Source organism: Entelurus aequoreus, linkage group LG08, assembly GCF_033978785.1.
Source record: "Entelurus aequoreus isolate RoL-2023_Sb linkage group LG08, RoL_Eaeq_v1.1, whole genome shotgun sequence".
NCBI classification, from domain to species: Eukaryota; Metazoa; Chordata; class Actinopteri; order Syngnathiformes; family Syngnathidae; genus Entelurus; species Entelurus aequoreus.
This window is the reverse complement of record NC_084738.1, coordinates 7,650,936-7,678,832: the sequence shown is the minus strand read 5'-3', so window position 1 is coordinate 7,678,832 and position 27,897 is coordinate 7,650,936. Positions and strand designations below refer to the sequence as shown.

Below are 27,897 nucleotides of genomic sequence, written 5' to 3'. Positions count from 1 at the left end.
TTCACACCCTGAGAGGAGAGGGGAGCAGTGAGCAGCAGCGGTGGCCAAGCTCGGTAATCATTTGGTGATTTAACCCTGAATTCCAACCGTTGATGCTGAGTGCCAAGCAGGGAGGCAATGGGTCCCATTTTTATAGTCTTTGGTATGACTCGGCCGGGGTTTGAACTCACAACCTTCCAGCCCCAGGGCGGACACTCTAACCACAAGGCCACTGAGCAGCATATATTAAAAGCTGTTATATGGAGCCCTCTGAGGGCAGCCATAATTGTGATGAGCCAATTAGACAATTAGCTGAGAGACAGCTCTCATCTCAAAACACTCTTAAGTTGAGGTACCAAAATGAGGTGCCGGTTTAAAAATGGCCCCTTTTAACACGCCTGTCCTATGTTAAATCACAACCAGTTCTCTGATGTATTTCTCTTCAACTTCAGGGTCGATGCATCAACTTCACAAGAGTGAAAGAAGGCTCCAATCCAGCCAAGTCGGCGCCTCGCTCCCCAATCCACACGCCCTCACCCCCTGTGCCTGACTACCACCGCGCCGAGTCCCCTACAATGTCCAGCCCTCCCGCCAAAGCCCCCCCTGTGGCCAATCTACCACCAGGACCGCCTCCGTCCCGCACACCCCCCGGGCTTCCCTGTCCACCGCCGTCGCGTCCACCACCCAGCCTGCGACCATGAATGAGCCAGGTAATAAGCCCGCCCCCATTCGCCGACTGACCACTCTGTTGACCCTCGGTCTGACGTCAGTCCTCCAGACGCAGGTTCTTCTGCTATTCCCTGAAGATCATCATCACCTGATCAATTACGGCTTATTTTGCTCTCTCTCGTACGGCTGTCAAGATGAAAGATTCTTAACATAATCAGTGAGGCCTTCAATGACTTTGTATGCTTGCAGTTTCTATGCAACTAACACCAGGAGTGTTACACCTTCAACACTATGCACTCATTTGAGAGTCACATGTTAAGTTTTGTTTGCGTTCTTTCCTGAGAACTTAAAGACCATGTTTTCCATTTAAAAAAATAATGACATAACACCCCGTTGACAGAAATGATCCAAAAACACACAAACACTATGAAACACATGCAATGAGGAAATGCTGCAATCACGAAAAAACAGCAAAAAAATGTTTAAATTGCACTCAAGCCCTCAAAAACAGCTGCAAATGAGAATTGCTGAAAGTTCAAAGAACAACATGAAGGTTAACTAGTTGTTTTCAGGTTTGTGTTTGTTGTGCATGTTTCCCGTTGTTTTGTGGCGTTTCTTTATTTTTGGATCAGTTTTCCCTCCGTTGGCCACCCTAGAAATAAACTTCAGAATTACGTTGGGGTTTTTTTCGGACCATAAGGCGCACCAGATTATAATGGCCCACTGCCGTTAAGCGGGTCTACTGAGGTCTATTTTCATACAAAAGGCACATTAAAGGGGTCATATTATGATTTTTTTTTCCCTACGTTTAAAAGACTTCCTTGTGGTCTACATAACATGTAATTAAAGTTAAAGTACCAATGATAGTCACACACACACTAGGTGTGGCGAAATTATTCTCTGCATTTGACCCATCACCCTTGATCACCCCCTGGGAGGTGAGGGGAGCAGTGGGCGGCAGCGGTGGCCGCGCCCGGGAATCATTTTTGGTGATTTAACCCCCAATTCCAACCCTTAATGCTGAGTGGTTCTTTGGTCAAAATGTTAACTAGCAGACCATCTTCAAGTCGTTTTCTGGCCGTCTCTTCAGGATGCACCGTTTTGTGGGCGGTCTTATTTACAGTACGTGGCTCTACTTTGACAGCGTCTTCTCCCCGTCATCTTTCATAGCAAGTCTATTGACGAATACAAGTTAGAACTGTACCCTATTTTAAAGTAGAAATGGCAACATCAAGGATGAATGCCCCACGACAACAACATAGAGAAAAAGAAGGAGCTTAATGACAACACGCGGACTACAATGGCGGACGCGCGCACATTTTCGGGACTTATGCAGTTCCCAAATACACATCAGCCGGTACCAATAGGTAAGAAAAGTTGGTTTTGCATTTTGTTGCAAAACAAAACACCAGATAATATATCCTAATAGGTGCCATTTTGGATTCCTTATACACACCATAATAATACCCGTATGTTGAAGCACAGTATGTCTGACTACAGTAGCCGTAATGCTCCAACAATCCATCAAGGGGTGCGGCTTTGTAGCTTACCAAAGTCATACTAAAACATATTGACAGATTTTTGAGCGCCGTGTGTTGCTTGCTTACGGGTACTTGCTAGCGTCATTTATTTAACAGTACACACACTTTTTGTGTGACTGCCATCCACTGATCACACTAATTACACCATTTATTAAATAAAATTGCTTCGAGGGTCGGTAAGCACAACCAGAATTAATCCGTACATTAGGCGCACCGGGTTATAAGGCAAACTGTCCATTTTTGAGAAAATGAAAGGATTTTAAGTGCGCCTTATAGTCCGAAAAATACGCTAGAACGATGACTTTTTATTTTTTACACCGTTTTTGTGTATGTCTAGTCTGATACAAAGTGAACGAGGTGATGCAGGGGAACCTAAACAGGATGATTGTTGCAGGACAGCAAAAGCCTCTACAGACCAAAGTCAACACAAGCAATACGATTTTTGGATTTGTTTGATCAACTACTGAGTTATGCCTTTGCCATCGAAAATTCAAGTAAAAAGTAATTAGAACCTGAGCAGTTTTTGCAGGATTGATTGGATCGTTTGCTCACAAATGTTGGTGCTAATTTTGCTAACATGCTAAATCAGCACATTTGTTCTTCAGGAAAAGTATTAGTTTAAAGCAACATGGTTTTGCAACATGCAATAACAGGGAAGTGTACAGAAGTTGTTTTTTTAGGATGGTTTGGGTTTTGTTTTTGTTTTTACATTCTTTTTTCCTGATGCATTTTTTTAATGGTTAATTAGAGGCTTTGGATTTCGTAATTTGATTTAGAGCACAGCAGGATGTCTTTGGTTATGTATCTGCGCACATAATAGACGGCTGGATGTTTTTTGTTAGCATGCATGGAATGGAAAAGTCATGACTTCAAAGCTGCCATAAATCAGGTTATATCTCCTCATGTTTTATTTGTTTGTTTGTTTTTCTAATATTTTGACACAATTCTGATATTTTATACGTTTAAATGTTATGTCTACAGTTGTATCCTCAGCGGTCACATTGCAACTGCAGGGCAGTTCACAGAGCATCTAATTTATTACAGCCTTGCCAAGAGAAATAGAGGCGAGTACTTGAATATCGACAAGCACCGACATAGACACTGTGCGCAGTCTAGAAACAGCTTGACACTCAAACAAGGCCTACCAGTTTTTTATCACCTCAGTGCATTGTTTATCTTTCTGCATTTGATGATGTTTGAATAAAATATGAACTTACTGGACACAACATTAGGTACACCTGCATCAGCATTGCAAGAAGTAAATCAAATATTATTATATCATTCTAAAAAGAGTGAACCATTTCACTGGATATGATTACCGTATTTACCAGAATATATGGTGCTTTTTTTCCCGAGAAGAAGAGGTCATCTTATATTTAAAGTCCGGAGATATTTATGTGCACACCAGCAGGTGGCGTCAATTGACCTGCAACACACAGACCTGTTCCGAAAAAAAGTTTCAAAGTTCAATCTACCGGTTGTTTATTCGCTGATATTGAAAATTGATTACCTATATATTTTTAATGTCAAATTTGTCTTAAAAAATATTTTTCTAAAAGAAAGTACCCCCTCCTTCCACCCGAGTGCAGCTGGAATAGGCTCCGGCACCCAGAGAGGGACAAGCAGTAGAAAATGGATGGAGAGATGGATGGATGGATATGATATTATTGAAAGTGGCTTGTTTTATTGGGCGCAGGACAGGCCTGTGCAAAAATCCAAATTGAATTTGCAATACCACAAAAAGTAGAATTGCAAGTAAAATTCCAATTGAAGGAAGTATAATTTCAATTCTAGACAATTTGTATTAATTATTATTTGTATTTTTTTAATGTATTATTTATTTATCATTTGAACACAATTATAACTGTACACATACATTTCATATTTACATTTTCATATAGACATATTTTATTTACAAATAGTTTTACTGACTGCATCTTCTATAAAACATATTACTTAGTTTTACTTAGTTGAATGTAATATAGCTTTCAAATGATGAAAAATGGTGGATAAATACTTCCATTCCCAGAGTATTAAAAATGAAGGGAATTTTTTAGTAATTTCAGTGTTGTAAAGTATTTTTTGTAGTTAAGCCAAAACTTTTGTTGAACGTGACAAATTCTTCCTATTACTTGGCTATATGGAATTTCTTTGAATTGCATTTAATTTAATTCCACTTCCTGTAACCCCAATGGAACATCCTGTGGGGCGGAGCCTATTCAATTCAAATTGTTCAAATTCATTGAATTGTAAAGCCAAATTTAGAATTTTGCACACGCGTTGGATGCTTAGTCATTTGTATGCCATGAGGGTCTGTAGAAGTGCCTAATGAAGTGTCCTGAATGTATATTGAAGGGGTTTTTTAAAAAGTTGGTACAGTATTCCTTTAATACTCATCGCCTTACATTTCGTTCTTGTTTTGTTTTTGTCTTGCATTCAGTTATTCAACATGTACCAATGGTGTTCCAATATACATTCCAAACAATTACCAATGTTGCCATAAAAGACAGTATTTGGATGACAATGCATTTATACGTCACTGTGTCTGTCTATCAAGTATGCAACTATTTTTCAGCAACAATTGTTCTTTTGCTGCCAGAAGGAAGGAAGGAGTTGTCATCTTTTTCACGTCATACAATATACTGTATATCTTTTTGAATGCACTTGGTAGCACTATTTTTGTCACATTATGTTGTGAAGATGCCATTATTACATACCCCCAAGACTCATATACTGTATGGTCTTGGCCTCAAGAAAATGAACAGCCATTATTGCAGTGGTTGAAATGTAAGTACATGATATTGTATGCATAAACAGCAGATATACATGTTTGTTTTTTTACTGGTCTGATCTTTTGAACCGTATCAATAAAGGTTGACTTCCAAGCTTCTATCGAAATGTTTCTCTATAATATTTTAAATTGTGACAGAAGTCTATGACATGTTTTACTTGGAGTGGGGTTAAAATATGACATAATAAATGAATGGATGATGTAATGAATGCTAATCAAAGTAGTTTTCACAGAGGGCCACATCGCATTTATGTTTGGCCCCAGAGGGCCGCTTCTAACAGTGAATACTATTACACTTTTTTTTTAATGCATTTTATTAGTAGATTTTTTTTTAACTAAAATGTAAAAAAAAATATGGTAAGTTGCAATAATTTCACCTCAAAATGTAGTGTATATTACTGTAAATAGAAAAACAGTACTGCTGTTTTTATGGTAAAAAAAAAAAAAAAGGCAGCTCAGTTGCCAGAATTTTATTGTTAAATGTACATTTGTTTGTTTTACTGTAAATTTTAAAAAAACTGCAATTCTACAGTAAAACGTTGGCACCTGAGCTGCCAGTTTGTTTTTTACCGCAAATCAACAAGTGTAGATTTTTCGGTGTATTACTGTAAATTCCAAAACGGCAGCACAGTTTATTACAGTAAAAAAAAAAGTACAGTTTTTTTTTTCATTTAGCGAAAAATGCTGTAAAAACCACAGTAAATTTCACAATTTTACCATGAAATCTATTGCTATTTTTACATTGCACAATTTGATGGATAACTTGCCTTGGAATCATTATCATTAGTATTTATTTCTATTTAAAAAGTGGTTTGAATGTTTGATAATATATTTTTGCATACATAGACAATATTTAAGTTAACATAATTTGTAAATTGTTTTCTCTCCCAAAATAGAAACAAAGAATACATTTAGTAAAAAATGTTACAGTACTTTATTGATACATATTTCCAGGCTTTCGAGGGCCAAATGAGTTTGACCCCTGTGCACATGCACCCTTGAATGGGATTTGCTGAAAATCGTAATTTCCCCTCGGGGATTATTAAAGTATTTCTGATTCTGATTCTCTGATGCTGATTACTAATAATGTGAGAATCCAGTCCATTGGGGGCAAGCAGAGGGTCGTTGGAGGTCTTCATCCCTGTGGAACAGAGAAGTGGTTCACACCGGGTCATGACTTAGAACAGCTAGCATCTCATCCAGGGTTTATCCGTGGCCACGGAGGAGAGGGGGGCAAAAAAGAGAAGCGGCAGGTCAACTGGTTTTAAAATAGTCGATTTAAAGGCTAGCTTGTATAGATGAGTTTTAAGGTGGGACTTAAATGCTTTTACTGAGGTGGTGTAGAGAGTAGAGAGGGTGTTGGAGCCTATCCCAGCTGCATTCGGGTGGAAGGCGAGGTACACCCTGGACAAGTCACCACCTCATCGCAGAGCCAACACAGATAGACAGACAACATTCACACACTAGGGACCATTTAGTGTTGCCAATCAACCTATCCCCAGGTGCATGTCTTTGGAGGTGGGAGGAAGCCGGACTAACCGGAAAGAACCCACGCAGTCACGTGGAGAACATGCAAACTCCACACGGAAAGACCCCGAGCCCGGGAATCGAACCCAGGCAGCAGAATAGTCCATACTGGCAATTCCAGTGGAATACTTGGTGTTTTTCCCCTCGGCATGTTGAGGAAAGTAAGTTGATGGACGTTGAAAGGCATGGACACCATCCCAAACATGGAGGATGGAGAAAGTGAGGAGGGAAAATGAGCTCTTTTGTGTCTGATTTCATTGACGACATGTTTACTGCTGCTTGCTTTCGCCTCTCTGGCTCCTCCTCAGCGACTCAGACAAGACGAAGCGCCTCGGAATGCGCTGATGTTTCATCTCGCTCTCACGTTACCGCCAGATTGCGAGGCACTGACTTGACACGCAAACACATTGAGGGACGATGGCGCGATGTGTCATGGTGTTGTGTCCGAGTGGCTCGGTAACCCTGGCAACGGTATGCACTGTTGCAAGGGAGGATTTTGAGTTTTGACTGGTGTATTATTAACTACAGCTGACAACTAGATAGCATGACCACAATGTGACTGCAAAACACAATAATAAACATGGCAAGTGTCAATCATTCACAATGTTGCTCTGATTGGAAATTTTAATGGAGGGTTGTAAACGTGGCACACACACACCTCCTCCCTTCCTCTACTTTCCTGCAACCACTCAGGCCAACTGGTGTGGCAAAGAATCCACTACCCACTCCCACTGCCACCATTCCCTCCCCTTGCATGTTTAACCCCTAATGTACAGCCATCAACAAATAATGTGACATTTGACGTCGCATTTTAACATTTTTAGCAGACTCATTCTGCTTCAGTATGGTGCAGTATGTTAGTGATATGCTTAAATTGCTCAAATACACACTCTGTCAAGTTTTTGTTTTAAAAAAATGTGTTGATTCAATATCATCTACTTCAGGGGTGTCAAACGTAAGGCCTGAGGGCCCGATCAAGCCCAGGAACAGGTTATACTCGGCCCGCGGGATGAGTTCGCTAAGTATAAAAATGAGGCAACATTTTTTAATGAAAGAAACTGCTGTTCTAAATGTGTCCACCAGATGTCGCAATAACAAATCTTTGTATCTTTGTAGATGATGCTTCATATGTTAAAAAAAAATAACCCACATGTTAGTGCTCCAGTCGAGGATAATGAGCAAACTACATAAATAACATTCTGTAATTTGATTTTGATATTATTTTTTATCTTGATAGATTGAAAATTAACACCAGTGACTTGACTGATGAACATTATCACAATTTATTTCAGAAAGTATAAATCACGACAAATAAAGATAGAATACTATTAACCGCAACATGTAAGTGTAAAAAAAAAAACAACAACATTATGATTGTACATTTTCAGAATGTGCTTGTTCTATTTTTAAACAAAGAAAACCATCTGAAGTTGTCTCTATTTTTAAGTTATCATGCCGTGATTTTACCAGTCCGGCTCACTTGGGAGTAGGTTGTTCTCCATGTGGCCCCCAATCTAAAATGAGTTTGACACCCCAGATCTACTTTTTCTCAGTACTGTCCTTCACACTCACTTTCTTCCTTCCCATGGTGTAAAAACACAGATATGTCGACCTCTAGTTTTAAGCTAATGCTAGAAAGTATTCAATCAATCAATCAATCAATGTTTATTTATATAGCCCTAAATCACAAGTGTCTCAAAGGGCTGTACAAGCCACAACGACATCCTCGGTACAGAGCCCACATACGGGCAAGGAAAAACTCACCCCAGTGGGACGTCGGTGAATGACTATGAGAAACCTTGGAGAGGACCGCATATGTGGGTAACCCCCCCCCCCCCCCCCCCCCCCTCTAGGGGAGACCGAAAGCAACGGATGTCGAGTGGGTCTGACATAACATTGTGAAAGTCCAGTCCACAGTGGATCCAACACATCAGCGGGAGTCCAGTCCACAGCGGGGCCAACAGGAAACCATCCCGAGCGGAGACGGGTCAGCAGCGCAGAGATGTCCCCAACCGATGCACAGGCTAGTGGTCCACCCGGGGTCCCGGCTCTGGACAGCCAGCACTTCATCCATGGCCACCGGACCTATGCAACTCCCCCTCGCAAGGGACAGGGGAGAAGAGGAGAGAAGAAAAGAAACGGCAGATCAACTGGTCTAAAAAAGGGGGGGTCTATTTAAAGGCTAGATTATACAAATGAGTTTTAAGATGGGACTTAAATGCTTCTACTGAGGTAGCATCTCTAACTGTTACCGGGAGGGCATTCCAGAGTACTGGAGCCCGAATAGAAAACGCTCTATAGCCCGCAGACTTTTTTTTGGCTCTGGGAATCACTAATAAGCCGGAGTTCTTTGAACGCAGATTTCTTGTCGGGACATATGGTACAATACAATCGGCGAGATAGGCTGGAGCTAAACCGTGTAATATTTTATACGTAAGTAGTAAAACCTTAAAGTCGCATCTCAAGTGCACAGGAAGCCAGTGCAAGTGAGCCAGTATAGGCGTAATATGATCAAACTTTCTTGTTTTATTACCAGATGTTTAGTCGGATCTTACTTTAACATTAGCTACACAAACTAATGGCGGGAATTCTTGTAACTAAAATTTGTGCTTGCAACTAAAAGGAGAACAATTAGCTATCTCAAGTTTATCTCTTAAGTCGGGACACTCATAAGTTGAAGTACCACGGTCACTACAATTTTAAATATTTATTTAATAAACTACCTTAAACACAAAATTATGGCATTTGCTGCCTGGCCCTGCTTCCTGAAATTAGAAATATAGTAGTTTAAATCCTTCAGATATCCTTTACACCAGGGGTCCCCAAACTACGGCTAATGGGCCGATAAAATTAAAAATTAAAATAAATGTTTTAAAAAAAATTTAAATGTGTCCTTTCTAATCCATTTTCTACCGCTTGTTACTCTCTGTTTCTCCTAGCCGCTCAGGCAAATCATATTGTCTAAAAATGCGCTTGGAATATATATATACAGCCCGGCCCCCGGCCAAATTTTTTTAACCCAATGCGGCCCCAGAGTCAAAAACTTTGGGGATCCCTGCTTCACACATTTGTGTTACTCCTTATCTTAACTTTAATTGTATTTTATTATAAAAAAAAAACAAAATCCAAACAGTTAATTTAAAACTCCGTCCTGTTACCAGGCCTTCCAAATAAAATTCTGTGTAGAGCCCTGATTTTGACTGTCACACGGACCACATGAAGTTGCATCATTTATATCCTTTGCAGGCCATTGGAAGGCTACAAGGAAGTTTGCTCATTTATTTGTCTGTACATTTGATAACATTTCACGTATTAGAGTGTCCGCCCTGAGATCGGTAGGTTGTGAGTTCAAACCCCGGCCGAGTCATACCAAAGACTATACAAATGGGACCCATTACCTCCCTGCTTGGCACTCAGTATCAAGGGTTGGAATTGGGGGTTAAATCACCAAAAATGATTCCCGAGTGCCCACTGCTCCCCTCACCTCCCAGGGGGTGAACAAGGGGATGGGTCAAATGCAGAGGACAAATTTCACCACACCTAGTGTGTGTGTGACAATCATTGGTACTTTAACTTTAACTTTAACTTTAACTTGAGGGGTTAAAATCACAGCACAACATCCTTTTATAAAAGAAAAAAATATGTCGTTGTGGCTTGTGCAGCCCTTTGAGACACTTGTGATTTAGGGCTATATAAATAAACATTGATTGATTGATTGATATAAATATTTTAACGGGGTCATATGATTTTCTACATTTAAAACACTTCATTGTGGTCTACATGACATATATTGATGGTTCTTTGGTGAAAAATGTTCAGAGATTTGGTATTTTCAAGCCACTTTTTGCTCCCTTTCAAAACGGTTTGTTTTGAGAGGCGGAGTTGTTAGATGCAAATTAACTTCTCCTCGCCACACCCCCTCACGTTCAGTGAGCATTCGCTCTGACAGAATGAACATTGATAGATAGGTGTGCCAAGCTTATGGCATCATATTCAAAAAGACTCAAGGCTGTAATTGCTTCTAAAGGTGCATCAACAAAGTATTGAGTAAAGGCTGTGAATACTTATGTGCATGTGTTTTTTTATTTTTAATACATTTGCAAAAACTTTTTTTTTTTTTTAATGTTTTCACATTGTCATTATAGGGTATTGTCTGTAGAATTTTAAACATGTTAAAGAATTTGAATACCAAAGACTACAAAAAATGGGACCCATTACCTCCCTGCTTGGCACTCAGCATCAAGGGTTGGAATTGGGGGTTAAACCACCAAATGATTCCCGAGCGTGGCGCACGCTGCTGCTCACTGCTCCCCTCACCTCCCAGGGGGTGATTATGGGGATGAGTCAAATGCAGACGACACATTTCACCACACCCAGTGTATGTGTGTGACAATCATTAGAACTTTAACACTCTGACTTATGGTTTGCAGGTAATTAAAGAAATTAAAGGTCCTGCTTTAAAGAACAAAAACAGAAATCAGGCATTTTTCAACAGGATTTAGCCAAATGACGCTACAACAATGTTAAGCTACTTTGTTTTGCCAATGCCCCTAATCTGAAATGTTACCCACATATTGTTGCACAATAATCCAAATCATACAGTAAAGAAATAGTATAGAAAATGTTGTGGTATTGTTAATACAAATAAGCCTAAAGTAGTTTTTTGTAAAATAGATCTTCCTTCAGTGTTGCTTGTTAATGTTTGCTTCATGCTCAAGCAGCAGGAGTCCAGGAAGCGAACCAAGGGCCTTTCCATTTTAGTCCAAAGACGTTACTGCGCTGCTTTGGCAAAAAAAAAATGATGAATGCGTCTTGCACAGCGAGAGAAGCGACGGAAACCTCAGCAGTGCAACATGATAGCACAAGAGGGACTGACACAAATTGTCATTTTCCACTGTGCTACTTTGCCATGCGGCTTGGACAGAATTATGTAGGCCAAATTTGTGTTTTCTGTCAGGAATGTACTCTCTGCTGTCATTCACTTAGGATTTCAATGCTTTCTTGTGAAACATTCATGCAACTGCTGCTGTCTGGCTGACTTTGACGCAATCAAACCACAAATTAACTTGATGGTAGATATTAAGATGAGTTAGCGGCTGTTTGAAGCTGGCAGACAAAATGGCACAAATGAGGAAAACATTTGCAGTCGTTTTTGTATTTGTTGGTGTACAATTCAACCTTTTTCAAATAATACATGTAGTATATTCAGGTCAGTACTGTAATATCAAATCAATTTAAAACTCAAAAAAGTTGATAAAACACAAGAAGAAAAAAAAGTCATTTTATGACAATAGTTATATCATCAGAATAATTAGAAAAAAATTACAGGAGTAAAGTCATAATTTTAAGAGGATTTTTTAGAAAAATGTAATATAATGATAAAAAAAAATGTTTGTAATATTATGAATATTAGGTCAATGTTCAGACAAACTACTGTAATCATTTTTGTAAAAATACTAATATGAGAAAAGAAAACCAATGGGGATATTCTGATAACATAATTTCATGAGGGGAGAAATGTCAAATATTATAAGGAAAAATGTATATTACAATAACTTTTCAATTTGACACTATTACATAGGGCTCTGTAACGAGGACATGTCGTTGTGGCTTGTACAGCCCTTTGAGACACTTGTGATTTAGGGCTATATAAATAAACATTGATTGATTGATTGATTGATTGATACATTATTATGATAATAAAGTACGAATATTAAAATGTTACCAAAAAATGACATACTTTTAGGGGGAAATATTCAATATATGAAACAAATTAGATGCATATCACTGGAAAAATAATTGAAGAATTAAGTCAAGATATTAAAATCATAAAATCATCATGCACAAAAACATGCATATTATTACAAGAAAAAAATATATATTATGATGATGATGTGGTGATTACAATAGGTGTATATACTGTATGTATATATATACAGAGAGAGCTATTCACCAAGAGGGGAGACCAGGAAGTCACTAGTCATGCTGTTGAGCTGTTCCTGCTGTTATTGGCTAAGTGGAAAGGATTGATGCACTTTATGTTCGACTCCTGCCTCATCAATCAAACACCTCCACAATGTCATAATTTTACGTATGAAAAAAATGTCAATATGAGCAAAAAGATTTCATATCACTGGGAACATTTTTGAAAAAATAAGTGAAAATATTTTAAGAATAAAGACATGCTTTTTGGAAGAACAAAAGTCTGTTATTATGACAAAAATGTGAAATATTATGGCAATGACGTCGTAATTTTAGAGGGGAAACAGTTTAATATATGAGAAAACATGTCATATAACTGGAAAAAATCTTAAAAATTAAGAGAAAATATTCCAAAAATAAAATCATGATTTTTGGACAACAAAAGTCTATTACTGTGAGAAAAATGTGAAATATTATGACAAATTACGTCATAATTTTAGGGGGTGGCAGGAATTCACTATATGAGCAAAAATGCATCATTATATCACTGTTAAAAAATTAAGAAGAGCTGAAAATATTCCAAGAATAAAGTCATGACTTTTGGACTAAACAAGTCTGTTATTTTGAAAAAAATGTGACCTATTATAACCATGGTGTCATAATTTTAGGAGAAAAAACTATTCAGTACATGAAAAATAAACGGCTTATCAATGGTAACAAAAATGTAAGAATTAAGTGGAGATATGCCGAGAACAAAGTTTAGATTTTTGGACAAAAAAGTCAATTATTAAGAGAAAAATATGACGATGGTATCATCATTTTAGGGGAAAAAAATCTAGGATGATGATGATCTAAAATGATTTATATTACGTGAATAAAGTCAAAATATTCAGATGATATGGTCAGGTTTTTCGGGAGGGTGGGAAGAAATTTGTAATATCGTGAGAACGAAGTCAAAATATTCTGAAAATAAGTAAATAATTTTAAGAGTTAGAAAATGATGAGTCATTTCAGTTCTGATACAATATTTTCTTGAAACAGTACAAACTTATTAACGTGGCTCAATTGTCATAATTTTTCCTGTGATCTTAGTTTTTAGGGTTGTTTTTTTTAAGTGTGGCTGTAACAGCTGGTATCTTTTTTTTAGACAAGACAATTTTCCACCTCAGTGGAAAATAAAGATTGATTTGATTCTATTCTCCACTATCCCATCCTTCCAACGCGTGCATGCACTGAGTTGTTTTGCACATTAAAACGGAATGCGCAGCTTTCCAGGAACTTAGGAGAAAAATAGTCTGGGGCTTGTTCAACTAAAACCTGAAATTTTCCGGTCAAACTCCCTTTCCTCCTCCTTTAATTTTTTAATTTATTTGTTTTACTAGCCTTCAAGCCTTCAAAGATTCACTTTTCTCCTCTACTGTAGGGAAGTGAGTCTTAGTTTCATGTTTAATATATAACAGGCCTACAAAGCATTGGCCTAAAACTACAATGACCCTCATAATTTAACCATAATAAGGTCCAAATACTTTATGAAAAAAATTAAACATAAAAAAGTTATAATCTACAAAATAAAAAGGTTTGGATGGGACTCTGCACCTTTTTTTTTTTTTAAATGTCGCCCAACATCCATTATATTTATGTGAGACAAGAACACACACTTTTTTTTTTCTGTGCATTATAAATAGTGAAAACTGCTTGCAAGGTTTTTGGATGTTTTGTAGAGGGCTTTATAGGATATATACATATACAGTGCCACGACGGGATCACCACCTTATCGTGGTGAGGCACTTTGCGCGTCTCCATGAGCCCTAGAGCTATGTCGGCTGGAGTCTCACACTCCTGGCAGGGTCACCCAAGCCGAACAGGACGAAGGGTAGGGTAGAGACCAGACTAAGAGTGATCCCAAACCACGAGACCTCAACGGCAGAGCAGGCGGAGGGCGGTGGGTGTGAGAACCACCACAACGAGAGGCAGTATGGCTACGGGAGTAAACCCCAAATGAAAAATCTGTGCTCCGGGGACACACACATGGGCAAGTTTCCAGCAGACCGGATCTCTGGCTGACTGGATCTCTGGCAGTCCCCTGCAACTGCACTCACCTGAAGGTCGTCTCGAGTTTCTCTCGTGCCACTGGAATATGGTGGGTGTGGCCAAGATTGTGGGGGAAGGAACTGCACGCACCATCCCTCACACAAATACACTCTTTGCGCAGGCTTCAGCTTCTTCCGAAAAGTCTTCTGGCGACAGGATAAAGCGACGGGGGCAGGTCAAGGATGTGACTGGAAGTTCCTAGCTTGAATCCTGCACAGAGGCGGCATGGGTGTGATGGTCGTTGTGAAGATTTGGATCAGGAACATGATCTTCCTTCGGCAGCTGCCCATGTGACTGAGCAGCCCTATTAAGGGTCCGCACTGCTCACCCCAAATTGGATTGGTGAAGGGTCTGGAAAAGGTGACCCAAAAATTGTTTGTTCCTCATACCTGGGTGGAAAACCGCAGCTACCAAGGCATCCCCTACTGCGGTTGAAAACATAACAAAGGAAAACATATGACTATACACCTGGCTACCTGGAATGTCCGCACCCTCCTCGACACGCAGGATAGGACGGAGAGACCTCATAGACGGACGGCGCTCATTGCACATGAGCTCAAGAGATACAATGTCGACATCGCAGCACTCAGCGAAACTCGGTTGTCGGGTGAAGACTCCCTGACAGAAGTCGGTGAAGGCTATACCTTCTTCTGGAAGGGTCTCCCGGAAGGCGAACGTAGGCTCCATGGAGTTGGCTTTGCTGTAAAAAGTAAACTACTCAATAACATCCCAGAGTCCCCCCAAGGCATCAGTGAGCGGCTCATGACCTGGCATATCCCCCTGGTGAAAGGCCGGTTTGCTATGCTACTCAGTGCGTATGCCCCTACCCTGGATGCTGATAGTAACATCAAAGATGCCTTCTACGAGTCTCTTGCGGCTGCCCTATCCAGAGTCCCTAAGTCCGATAAGCTTGTCCTCATGGGTGACTTCAATGCCCGAATTGGCACAGGTGCCCAGCTCTGGACTAAAATAATCGGGCCTCATGGATCTGGGAAAATAAACAACAACGGTATTCGACTATTCTCTGTGCTCTGAGCACCAACTTCTCATCCCTAACACAATGTTTCAGTTAAAAAAGAAATACATAACATCTTGGATGCACCCACGGTCCAAACATTGGCACCTGCTGGACTATATAATTACACAGCAACAAGATCGACAAGACGTCTGCATAACCAGGGCCTTACGTGGGGCTGAATGTTGGACTGACCACCGGCTGATCAGATCCAAGCTGAGGATGAAAATCCGACCCCCGCACAAGAAACAGCAGCCAAGAAAGCGACTGAACTGCAGGGCCTTGGATTCTCCAGAGTGTACATCTCACTACCGCAGAAAACTGGCTACGGGGCTTTCCACCTTGGAGGACTACGGCACCACCTGTGACATGGACAGTGAGTGGGCAAAACTGAGGTCAACATTACATCAAGCTGCCTCTGAAACCATCATCTTTACTCAGAAGCACCATCAAGACTGGTTCGACAACAGCTCGGTAGAAATACAGGAGCTGCTGGATGCCAAGCGCAAAGCCCATGCTGCCCTGCTCTCCAACCCTCACTCTCCATCACTCCTCCACCATTATAAAACAACCAGAGCTGAGACACAGAAACAACTGCGGCTCATGGAAAATGAGTGGTGGCTCAAAAAAGCCCAGGAGATCCAGGGATATGCAGATGCTAATAATACCTACGCATTCTACGCTGCTGCAAAATCCATCTATGGTCCACAAAAGCGAAGCATCGCTCCAATAAGATCCGCAGACGGACACGTGTTATTCAAGTATGAACAACAAATTCTTGAGCGTTGGGCTGAGCACTTCGACTCACTGCTCAATAAAATAAACCCCTCTGATCGATTAGTGCTCAATGCACTCCCAGATCTCCCGCCTTCTCCCTTCCTTGATGACCCTCCCATGTTCAGTGAGGTCCTTACTGCAATCAGGAGCCTCAAAAACAACAAGAGCCCTGGCCCTGACGGAATTCCGGCTAAGATACTAAAGAAGGGAGGCTATCTACTGAAGCGGAAGCTGTTTCACTTCATATTAGCCATCTGGCACAGGGAGGCCTTGCCTCAAGAATGGAAAGACAGCAACATCGTCACCATCTACAAGAAGAAAGGACATAAATCATCTTGTGGAAATAGTCGTGGCATCTCCCTTCTCTCAGTGGCCGGCAAGGTACTTGCGAAAATTATGCTTTCTCGCCTTACATTTCTAACAGAGCAGAGGGCATCCTCCCAGAGACACAGTGTGGCTTCAGAAAGAACAGAAGTACACTAGACATGATCTTCGCTGCCCGTCAAATCCAGGAGAAATGCAGGGAACAAAACAAGGACCTCTACATTACCTTTATTGACCTCACCAAGGCCTTTGACACAGTTGACCGTGATTTGCTCTGGAGCATCCCCAGGAAGTTTGGTGTCCCCCCCAAGTTTCTCAGCATCCTAAAACAGTTTCACAATGGTATGCAGGCCTGTGTACTTGTAGGCAGTGAACAGCCCCCCTGTTTCCCCGTGAAAGTAGGGGTGAAGCTTTATGGTCAGCTCCTTTCAGCCAGCAGAAAGCCCGGAGGACAAAAGCTGCGGTACAAAGACCAACTGAAAGGGATATTGAAGAGGTGCAACATCAAACCCCACGAACTTGAGACAGCTGCAGCCACTCGATCGCTGTGGCGTTCGCTGTGCCATGACGGGGTCATGTATCTGGAGGAGTGTCGGAACCAAAACCGGAGGGATCAGCGGAGGCGAAAACACCACCCTGCAGTTCCAGAACCATCCCAGCCCCCTGATCCAGGCCTGACATGTCCCCACTGTGGCAGGACGTGTGGTTCCAGGATCGGACTTCATAGTCATATGGAGTGGCATCGTCGCCAGCAACGATAGCCACCGACCAGAGCAACAAAATGGAAGCTACGTCATCTTCGACTACGATGGACCGCCTAAGCATACATATACAGGAAACTGAATGATAACAGCTCTGCTCTAGTCTCCATGAACAAGGAAGTAGTTTGCTAACTAATAGAAATATGAACTCTCCATGAACTTTGGTGTCTTGATTGGCTGTGATCCCTACATGTACACACACACACATGTACACACACACACACGTACACACACACACCATGGCAATAGGTGAGTGTGAAGTAGGATCCAGGTGAGCATTAGTAAGCTAAGAGGATAAAAGTGTGGGGTGAGAGTGGGTCTGGAGGATTGGCGGTTACAAATAATTCAGTCATTGAGAGGATTGGACTCCTTTGTGTTTATTTTGGTTCCAGTCTTCTGCTATTCTGGTAATAAAGCTGATGTATGAATAAACATAAACAACACCGTTGTCTTATGGAGGAACTCCACTTCCTGTTTGTTTACCAACATCCAACATGGACAATATATAAAAATAAAAATATATATTTAAAGCAGGTAGTGTGAAAATGAACATTCCGTATGTGAATCAATCATTTGTTTCTATTTAGTATCGGCGTGTCATCATCATCCATTATGAAACATTCATGACTTTACATTTGTTAACTGGCAATACTGTCATCTAGTGGTGATTTATAGGTGTAGCTGGGTTTAGTGTACTAACATATTTTTAGTCTTGTACTCACTATCGAGAGACGTATTCATGCAAACCAATAGACTTGTCCCAAAGCAGGTCAGAACTTTCTTCCTGTCACTCACATCCTGGAGAGATTCAGAGAAACAGAGACATTCTGGTTTGTTTTTTTACAAAGTTAGCCCACAATAGAGTTATTATGATACTGATTTTAAAATAATGTTGATCGGTATCCAAATATTGATAGTATCGATAACTTCTGCTTTTATCCGGCTGCTTTTTTTTTTTTTTACATTCAAATATCACCTTATCCCAAATGTATGGTGGCCAACAAGGGCACAACAAATGCAAAAGCTACAACACAACACTGTAAAGGCACAACGCAACAACTTTTAGTCCATCCATCTATCCATTTTCTACCGCTTGTCCTGGGTGGCTGAGTCACAAAACAAAAACATAAACCCAAAACACCACAACTTTGAGGCACAACAAAAAATTTAAATAAAACCACAACACAACAACTAAGTCACAACACAAAAACATAAAATAGCAACATCTTTAAGTCACAACACAAAAATATAAAATCACAACACAACAACTTTTAGTCACAACACAAAAACATTAAACCACAACACAACAACTTTAAGTCACAACACAAACAAATAAAACCACAACACAACAACTTTAAGTCACAACACAAAAACCACAATACAACAACTTTAAGTCACAACACAAAAATAAAAAACCACAACACAACAATTTTCAGTAACGACACAGAAACATAAAACCACAACACAACGACTTCAAGGCCATCCATCCATCCATTTTCTACCATCAAATCACGACACAAAAAACACAACACAACAACTTTAAGTCACAAAACAACAAAATAAAGCCACAACACAATAACAAAAAGTCACAACCCAACAACTTTACTGTAAGTCACAGCACAACAACATGAAACCACAACACAACAAGGTAAGGACACAACACACCAACAAAAAACTACACTGCAACGACATATAGCCACAACACAACAACTTTAAGTCACAACAGAAAAATAGGAAAATACACAACACAACAACTTTCAGTAACAACACAAATCATAAAACTGCAACACAACAACTTTAAGTCACAACACAAAAACATAAAACCACAACACAACTTTAAGTCACAACAGAAAATATAAAACCACAACACAACAACTTTAAGTCACAAAACAAAAACATAAAACCACAAAACAACAACATAAAGCCACAACACAACAACTTTACTGTAAGTCACAGCACAACAACACGAAACCACAACAAAACAAGGTAAGAGCTCCACTCACCAAAATAAAACTACACTGCAACAACATAAAGCCACAACACAACAACTTTAAGTCACAACAGAAACAGAAAACCACAACACAACTTTAAGTCACAACAGAAATATAAAACCACAACACAACAAATTTAAGTCACAACACAAAAACATAAAGCCACAACACAACAACTTTAAGTCACAAAACAAAAACATAAAACCACAAAACAACAACATAAAGCCACAACACAACAACTTTACTGTAAGTCACAGCACAACAACACGAAACAACAAAACAAGTTAAGAGCTCCACTCACCAAAATAAAACTACACCGCAACAACATAAAGCCACAACACAACAACTTTAAGTCACAACAGAAAACATAAAACCACGACACAACAACTTTAAGTCACAACACAAAAACATAAAACCACAACACAACAACTTTAAGTCACAACACAAAAACATAAAGCCACAACACAACCACTTTACTGTAAGTCACAGCACAAAAACATGAAGCCATTGCACAACAAGATAAGGGCACATCTTACCAACGTAAAACTACACCACAACAGCATAAAGCCACAACACAACAACTTTAAGTCACAACACAACAAAAAGCCTCATCACAACATGAAGCCACAACAAAATAACATAAAGCCACAACACAACAGCTTTGAGTCACGAAACAAAAACATAAATCTACAACACAAGAACATAAAGCCACAACACAATAAAAAAGCCACAACCCAACAACATAAGGGCACAACTGCAAAACAACAACATACACCACACCAACATAAAGCCACAACACAACAATTTTAAGTCTCAACACACCATGAAGCCACATCATAACAACATGAAGCAACAACAAAATAACAAAGCCACAACACAATAACAAAAAGCCACAACACCACAACATGAAGCCACAACACAACAATATAAAGCCACAACACAAGAAAATAACGCCACAAAACAATCAAATAAAGCCACAACAAACCAACTTTAAGTCACAACACAACAACTTTGAGTCACGAGACAAAATCATAAAACCACAACACAAGAACATAAAGCCACAACACAATAACATAAAGCCACATCACAATAACATAAAGCCACATCACAACAATTTTAAGTCACAACACAACATAAAGCCACATCATAACAACATGAAGCCACAACAAAATAGCATAAAGCCACAACACAATAACAAAGCCACAACACAACAACTTAAGTCGCAACACAACATGACGCAAAATACAAAAAGTTTGAGTCATAAGACAAAAACACAACACCATAGGGCACAACACAATAATATAAAACCACACCACAACATAAAGTCACAAAACAACAACATGAAGCCATAGCAACTGTGAGTCACAAGAAAAAAAAGAAAAAAAAATCAACACAATAACTAAGTCACAACACAAAAACATAAAACCACAACACAACAACTTTGAGTCACAAGACAAAAACATAAAGCCACAAAACAGCAACATGACGCCACAACAGAACAACTTTAAGCCACAACACAAAACATTAAGCCACAACACAACACCATAAGGGCACAAAACAACAACATAAAACCACACCACAACAACACAAAGCCACACCATAACAGCATAAAGCCACAACACAATAACATGAAGCCATAACACAACAGATTTAAGTCACAACACAACAACTTTAAGTCATAAGACAAACACATAAAGCGACAACACAACACCATATGGGCACAACACAACAACATAAAACAACATTAAACCCCAACACAATACATTTAAGTGACAAGTTGTCAATAAAGTGACGCACACAACAGCAGCGACAGAAGCACCAAGTGATTGAAGACCAAGTGATTGAGGAGAAAAGCTGAAGAAGTTTTAGAGAAGAAAGTTGCAAAAGAAAGACTGACTAGTGATCCATGATGATGTCACTGCCATTGTTGCTTAATGTTGTTGTGACCTTTCTTGGCCAAAGTACAAATGTGTTTCATGAATTCTTCCACACCAAACTCTTTCAGCTGTGCTTGACAACACACTGTGGCCCTGTTAAAGACTGTATGGTGACGTGTGCACTATGACAGTGGGCCCCAACCTTTTTGTAACTTTTTGTCATAAAAAAATACAATCATGTGTGCTTACGGACTGTATCCCTGCAGACTGTATTGATCTATATTGATATATAATGTAGGAACCAGAAATATTAATAACAGAAAGAAGCAACCCTTTTGTGTGAATGAGTGTGAATGAGTGTAAATGGGGGAGGGAGGTTTTTTGGGTTGGTGCACTAATTGTAAGTGTATCTTGTGTTTTTTATGTTGATTTAATAAAAAAATAAATTTTTTTTTTTTTTTTAAACTTCTTGTGCGGCCCGGTACCAATCGATCCACGGACCAGTACCAGGCCGCAGCCGGGTGGTTGGGGACCACTGCACTATGACCACATTTTAGCATTCATAAATTTGCAATCAATATGCGAACATTAGCATACTAATTTTCTCAGCTAATTTAACAAATGTTTTCTCTAATTCCACAGCCATACACCTTGGAGTCATACAACTTGGTATGTGACACATGCTAATTGTAAGCATGCTAACGTTAGCATGCTAGCATGCCAACATCAGCGTGCTAACTTTTTTAGCTCATTTTGCAACCGTTTACCCCAGTGTCATAGTGACACATACTGTTAGCATGCCAACGTTAGCATGCTAGCATGCTAACGTTAGCATGCTAACTTTTTTAATCCAATGTTGCAACCGTTTACCCCAGTGTCATATAACTTTGATGTGACACATGCTAACTTTTTTAGCTCATTTTGCAACCGTTGACCCCAGAGTCATATGACTTGGTATGTGACACATGCTAACTGTTAGCATTTGCATGCCAACTTTTTTTAGCTCATTTTGCAACTGTTTATCCCGGAGTCACATAACTTGATACGTGACACATGCTAAGTGTTAGCATGCCAATGTTCAGTTCAGTTAAGTTCAGTTTCCGTTTATTTCGAACATGCATACGATACAATGTAATTCATCACACATTTCCAGTTGTTTCATTACCAGCATGTCCGAAAAGGAGTTGGATGAAGCAGAGCTTATTTAATCCTACCCCTTTTCATACCATAGCAAATTTTATCCAATTTCAATGTTAGCTAGCATGCCAACATTTATAGCTCATTTTACAACCGTTTAGCCCAGAGTCATATAACTTGGTATGTGACACATGCTAATTGTTAGCATGCTAACATGAACATGCTAAAAAATAATTTCTAATTTTGCGCTGGTTTAACCAGAGTCATATACCTTGATGTGTGAAACATGCTAATTGTAAGCATGCTAACATTAGCATGCTAACATCAGCGTGCTAACATTTTTAGCTCATTTTGCAACCTTTTACCCCAGACTCATATAACTTGGTATATGACACATGCTGTTAGCATGCCAACGTTAGCATGCTAACTTTTTTAATCCAATGTTGCAACCGTTTACCCCAACATCATACAACTTAGTATGTGACACATGCTAACTGTTAGCATACTAACTTCTTTAGCTCATTTTGCCAGTGTTTATCCCGGAGTCACCTATGTGACTCCGGGATAAACAGTGGCAAAATGAGCTAACTTGGCACGTGACACATGCTAAGTGTTAGCGTGCCAATGTTAGCTAGCATGCCAACTTTTTTTTAGCTCATTCTACAACCGTTTGTGTATAACTTGGTGTGTGACACATGTTAAGTGTTAGCATGCTAACATGAAAATGCTAAAAAATGTTTGCTCATTTTGCAACGATTTACCCCAGAGTCACATACCTTGGTACGTGAAACATGCTAACTGTAAGCATGCAGACATTAGCGTGTTAAATTGTTTTGCTCATTTTGCAACCGCTTACCCCAGAGTCATATAACTTGGTATGTGACACATGCTAAGTGTTAGCATGCATGCTAATTGCCTACCGGAATTGCACAGATTCTCGATATTATTACATATTTGATGTTGATGTCTGACAGAGGAGGCACCACTATGCTATGTATGAGCGTTTGTGTTGATGTTTAAACAAATGCACACCTTCACGGCCCAGGACCTTGTGTTTAAAGCTCACAGTTCTTAGCTGGGTCATGCTGGGGCTGACAGCTTGAATGTAGAAAGAGCTGAGAGTAGCAGAGTGACCAGTGAAATTCCACAGTCAATAGGGGCTTTTCAGCCTGCCTGGTGGACCACAATCCTCCGCACACTCACCGCTGTTTGCAGAGGGGGATGGAAGTGGGTGAAGCACTGCTTTGATTTAAGTTCCCCGTCTAAATTTATCATTCAAAATTTCAATAGTAGTGTTTGGTGACACTTTTTAAAACTTTTACGTGTAAAAATAATTGTCATTTTCATTCAAAAGTAAATGTTGTTATTTTTTCTTTCATTCAATCGTTTGAGATTAATATACAAGTGAAGAGCGCCCTCTTGTGGCACATTACACCAGACGCATCTTTTTTTTCCAATAGTATTTTTCTTTTTTTTCTTTTTTTTCTTTTTTTCTTTTTTTTTTAATTGACATCCAGCATCAGACATTCCTATCCATTACATCATATTCACATACATCATATATCTGTTGTCTGACCTAAATGTCAAAATATTTTTTGTTTGTATACCAACAATAACCCCCCCCCCAAAAAAAAGAAACAGCAAAAAAAAAGAAAGTAATATCTACAAATAAATCAATTAAATAAACAAAAAAGAAATAATAATACACTAATAATAATAATCATCATCCATCTATTTTCTACCACTTGTCCTTTTTGGGGTCGCGGTGGTCGCTGGAGCCTATCTCAGCTACAATCAGGCGGAAGGCGGGGTACACCCTGGACAAGTCGCCACCTCATCACAGGGCCAACGCAGATAGAGAGACAACATTCACACTCACATTCACACACCAGGGCCAATTTAGTGTTGCCAATCAACCTATCCCCAGGTGCATGTCTTTGGAGGTGGGAGGAAGCCGGAGTACCCGGAGAGAACCCACGCAGTCACGGGGAGAACATACAAACTCCACACAGAAAGATCCCGAGCCCGGGATTGAACTCAGGACTACTCAGGACCTTCGTATTGTGAGGCACACGCACTAACCCTCTTCCACCGTGCTGCCCATAATAATAATCAGAAATAAATAAAAAATATATAAACAGATTCATATATATATATATATATATATATATATATATATATATATATATATATATATATATATATATATATATATATATATATATATACCTATACACATATAGGGAGTAATCCTTTTTTTTTTAAGCAGTACAATCACTAATTCGAAAAATTTAAGTCAGGCTTATGGGGCTTGACATAGTTGACCCAGTTTTCCCAGTATGAAGTAAATTTCTCCAATTTATAATTAATAAAGGCAGTTATCTTCTCCATTTTATATATGTCCATTGTTGTTTCCATCCATTGCTTCAAAGTTGGGCTCTCCTGGGATAGCCATTTCCTAGTAATGGTATTTTTCAATTAGTAGTTTGTTAAGGATCATATATTTATCACGTTATCATACTTAGATTAGATTTAGTATTGGTGAAAAAAATATTCAGAATCTAGGAGGCAAAAAAGGTTTCATATATGACATGTAATAAATGACCACTATTTAAAATATTAGGTTAAAAAGTCCTTTTTTATATATGTATATACTGTATTATCCGGAGTACACGGAGGGAATATGAATTTAAATTACCATTACTTTGAATTATATTATCAGTAGAAGCATTTAAGTCCCATCTTAAAACTCATTTGTATAATCTAGCCTTTAAATAGACCCCCCCTTTTTTAGACCAGTTGATCTGCCGTTTCTTTTCTTCTCTCCTCTTCTCCCCTGTCCCTTGCGAGGGGGAGTTGCATAGGTCCGGTGGCCATGGATGAAGTGCTGGCTGTCCAGAGCCGGGACCCCGGGTGGACCACTAGCCTGTGCATCGGTTGGGGACATCTCTGCGCTGCTGACCCGTCTCCGCTCGGGATGGTTTCCTGTTGGCCCCGCTGTGGACTGGACTCCCGCTGATGTGTTGGATCCACTGTGGACTGGACTTTCACAATGTTATGTCAGACCCACTCGACATCCGTTGCTTTCGGTCTCCCCTAGAGGGGGGGGGGTTACCCACATATGCGGTCCTCTCCAAGGTTTCTCATAGTCATTCACCGACGTCCCATTGGGGTGAGTTTTTCCTTGCCCGTATGTGGGCTTTGTACCGAGGATGTCGTTGTGGCTTGTACAGCCCTTTGAGACACTTGTGATTTAGGGCTATATAAATAAACATTGATTGATTGATTGATTGATTGATTGATTGATTGATTGATAATAAAAATAAATAAATAAATAATATTATTTGGAGACTTTAATCATACTCAGATGAGTTTGGTTAAATCTAGTCTAAATCAAGGAGACAAAACTGGTTAAGACCCTTTTTTTGCATGTTAATTACCTTTATTTAGATAATTTAGCTAAAAAGTAATTGTTTAAATATTACTTTGTCACATTATCATACTGGTGGAATCTAGTCCATATAAAACTTTTTCATACTGGGCGGCACTGTGGTACAGGGGTTAGTGCATGTGCCTCACAATACGAAGGTCCTAAATTCAATCCCGGGCTCGGGATCTTTCTGTGTGGAGTTTGCATGTCCTCCCTGTGACTGCGTGGGTTCCCTCCGGGTACTCCGGCTTCCTCCCACCTCCAAAGACATGCACCTGGGGATAGGTTGATTGGTAACACTAAATGGTCCCTGTTGGCCCTGCGATGAGGTGGCGACTCGTCCAGGGTGTACCCCGCCTTCCGCCCGAATGCAGCTGAGATAGGCTCCAGCACCCCCCACGACCCCGAAAGGGACAAGCGGTATAGAAAAAGGATGGATGGATGTTATCATACTGAGATTAGGTGTCTTTATGGTAAAAAAAAAATGTAGTCCACATCAAGGTGGGAAAATATTGCCTGAATTACTTGTAATATATAACCGGTATTTAAAATATTAGGTTAAAAAGTCATTTTTTAAATATAACTGTCACATTATCAAACTGACGTTAGGATCATTTTTGCTGACATTTAGTCCAAATCAAAGTAGCAAAAAATTCAAAAAGTTTTTTCATATGAATTTAAAATACCATACTTTAAATTATATTATTAATAAAAAAAACTTTTTTAATATTATTTGGAAACTTTAATCATACTAAGATGAGGTTCATATTTGGTTAGATCTAGTCCAAATCAAGGAGACAAAACTGGTTAAAACCCTTTTTTTGCACATTAATTACCTTTAATTAGACTGCTTAGGCTGCTGCCCCCACGACCCGACCTCGGATAAGCAGAAGAAGATGGATGGATGGATGGATAGATCATTTAGCTAAAAAGTAATTGTTTAAATATTACTTTGTCACATTATCATACTGGTGAAATCTAGTCCATATCAAACGTTTTCAAATAACTTTATCATACTGAGATTAGATGTATTTTTGGTTTTAAAAAAAAAAATAATAATAATTAAAAATAAAAAATGTTGTCTATATCAAGGTGGGAAAAATATTTCCTGAATGACTTATTTTGTATATTCTACCGGTATTTAAAATATTAGGTTAAAAAGTAATATTTTTAAATATAACTTTGTCACTTTATCATACGGACATGAGGTTTATTTTTGGTGACATTTAGTTCAAATCAAAAAAGCAAAACTGTAAAATATGTTTTGCATACATTCATTTAAATGATATTATTAAGTAAAAAGTAATTTACCTTAAATCATACCGAGTTTAAGTTTATATTTGGCGAAATCTAGTCAAAATCAAAGAGACTAGGCGGGTTTAATCCCATCTCTTGGCATGTGACTTCCATAAATTACCATTTTTGATCATTAAGCTAAAAGATAATTGTTTAAATAATATTTTGTCACATTATCAAACTGAGATTCTTTATTTTGGTTGAAATCTAGTGCACATCGAAGGTTTTTTTATTGTATTTGTTTTGTTTTTTTAATAATAACTTAGTCATGTTATCATACTGAGATTAGGTTTATTTTTGGTCAAATTTAGTCCATATTAAAGTGGAAAAAATATGTTCTATATGACTTGTAATGTACTACTAGTGTTTAAAATATTATGTAAAAAAATTATTGTTAAACATAATTTGTCACGTTATCAAACTGACATTGGGTTTATTTTTTGTGACATTTAATAATGGATTCGATTTTATATCGCGCTTTTCTATTTCTATTATTAGATACTCAAAGCGCTCTTTAATTTAGTTCAAATTAAAGTAGCAAAAAATGTAAAACATGTTTGCATATAAATTTAAATTACCAGTACTTTAAATTATATAAAAATGTTCACAATTATTTTGTCACCATGAGATTAGGATAAAATTTGGTGGAATCTAATCCAAATCAATGAGGCAAAACTGCCTGAAAATATTTTTTTTTGCATTTGTTTTCAGTAAATTACCAGTCTCTAGAATAGTTTTAGCTCAGTATTTGTTTTATTTATATATATAT

General features: G+C 38.9%; 2 protein-coding genes across 2 annotated transcripts in view; one reads left to right on the top strand and one right to left on the bottom strand.

Annotated features, from left to right (window-relative positions):
* Nucleotides 1–5,048, top strand: part of LOC133654956 (anthrax toxin receptor 1-like) — a 77,614-nt gene extending 72,566 nt beyond the window's left edge. The window contains exon 18 of the mRNA XM_062054831.1: nt 432–5,048. Coding sequence (XP_061910815.1) covers nt 432–680 — 249 coding nt within the window. The 3' untranslated portion in view covers nt 681–5,048. The remainder of the gene's footprint in view (nt 1–431) is intronic.
* Nucleotides 5,049–18,184: 13,136 nt separating this feature from the next.
* Nucleotides 18,185–27,897, bottom strand: part of LOC133655441 (SH3 and multiple ankyrin repeat domains protein 1) — a 100,006-nt gene continuing 90,293 nt past the window's right edge. Inside the window, exons 19-20 of the mRNA XM_062055625.1 lie at nt 23,435–23,517; nt 18,185–18,195 (exon numbers count right to left, since the gene is read on the bottom strand). Of these exons, the coding sequence (XP_061911609.1) occupies nt 18,185–18,195; nt 23,435–23,517 (94 nt within the window). The remainder of the gene's footprint in view (nt 18,196–23,434; nt 23,518–27,897) is intronic.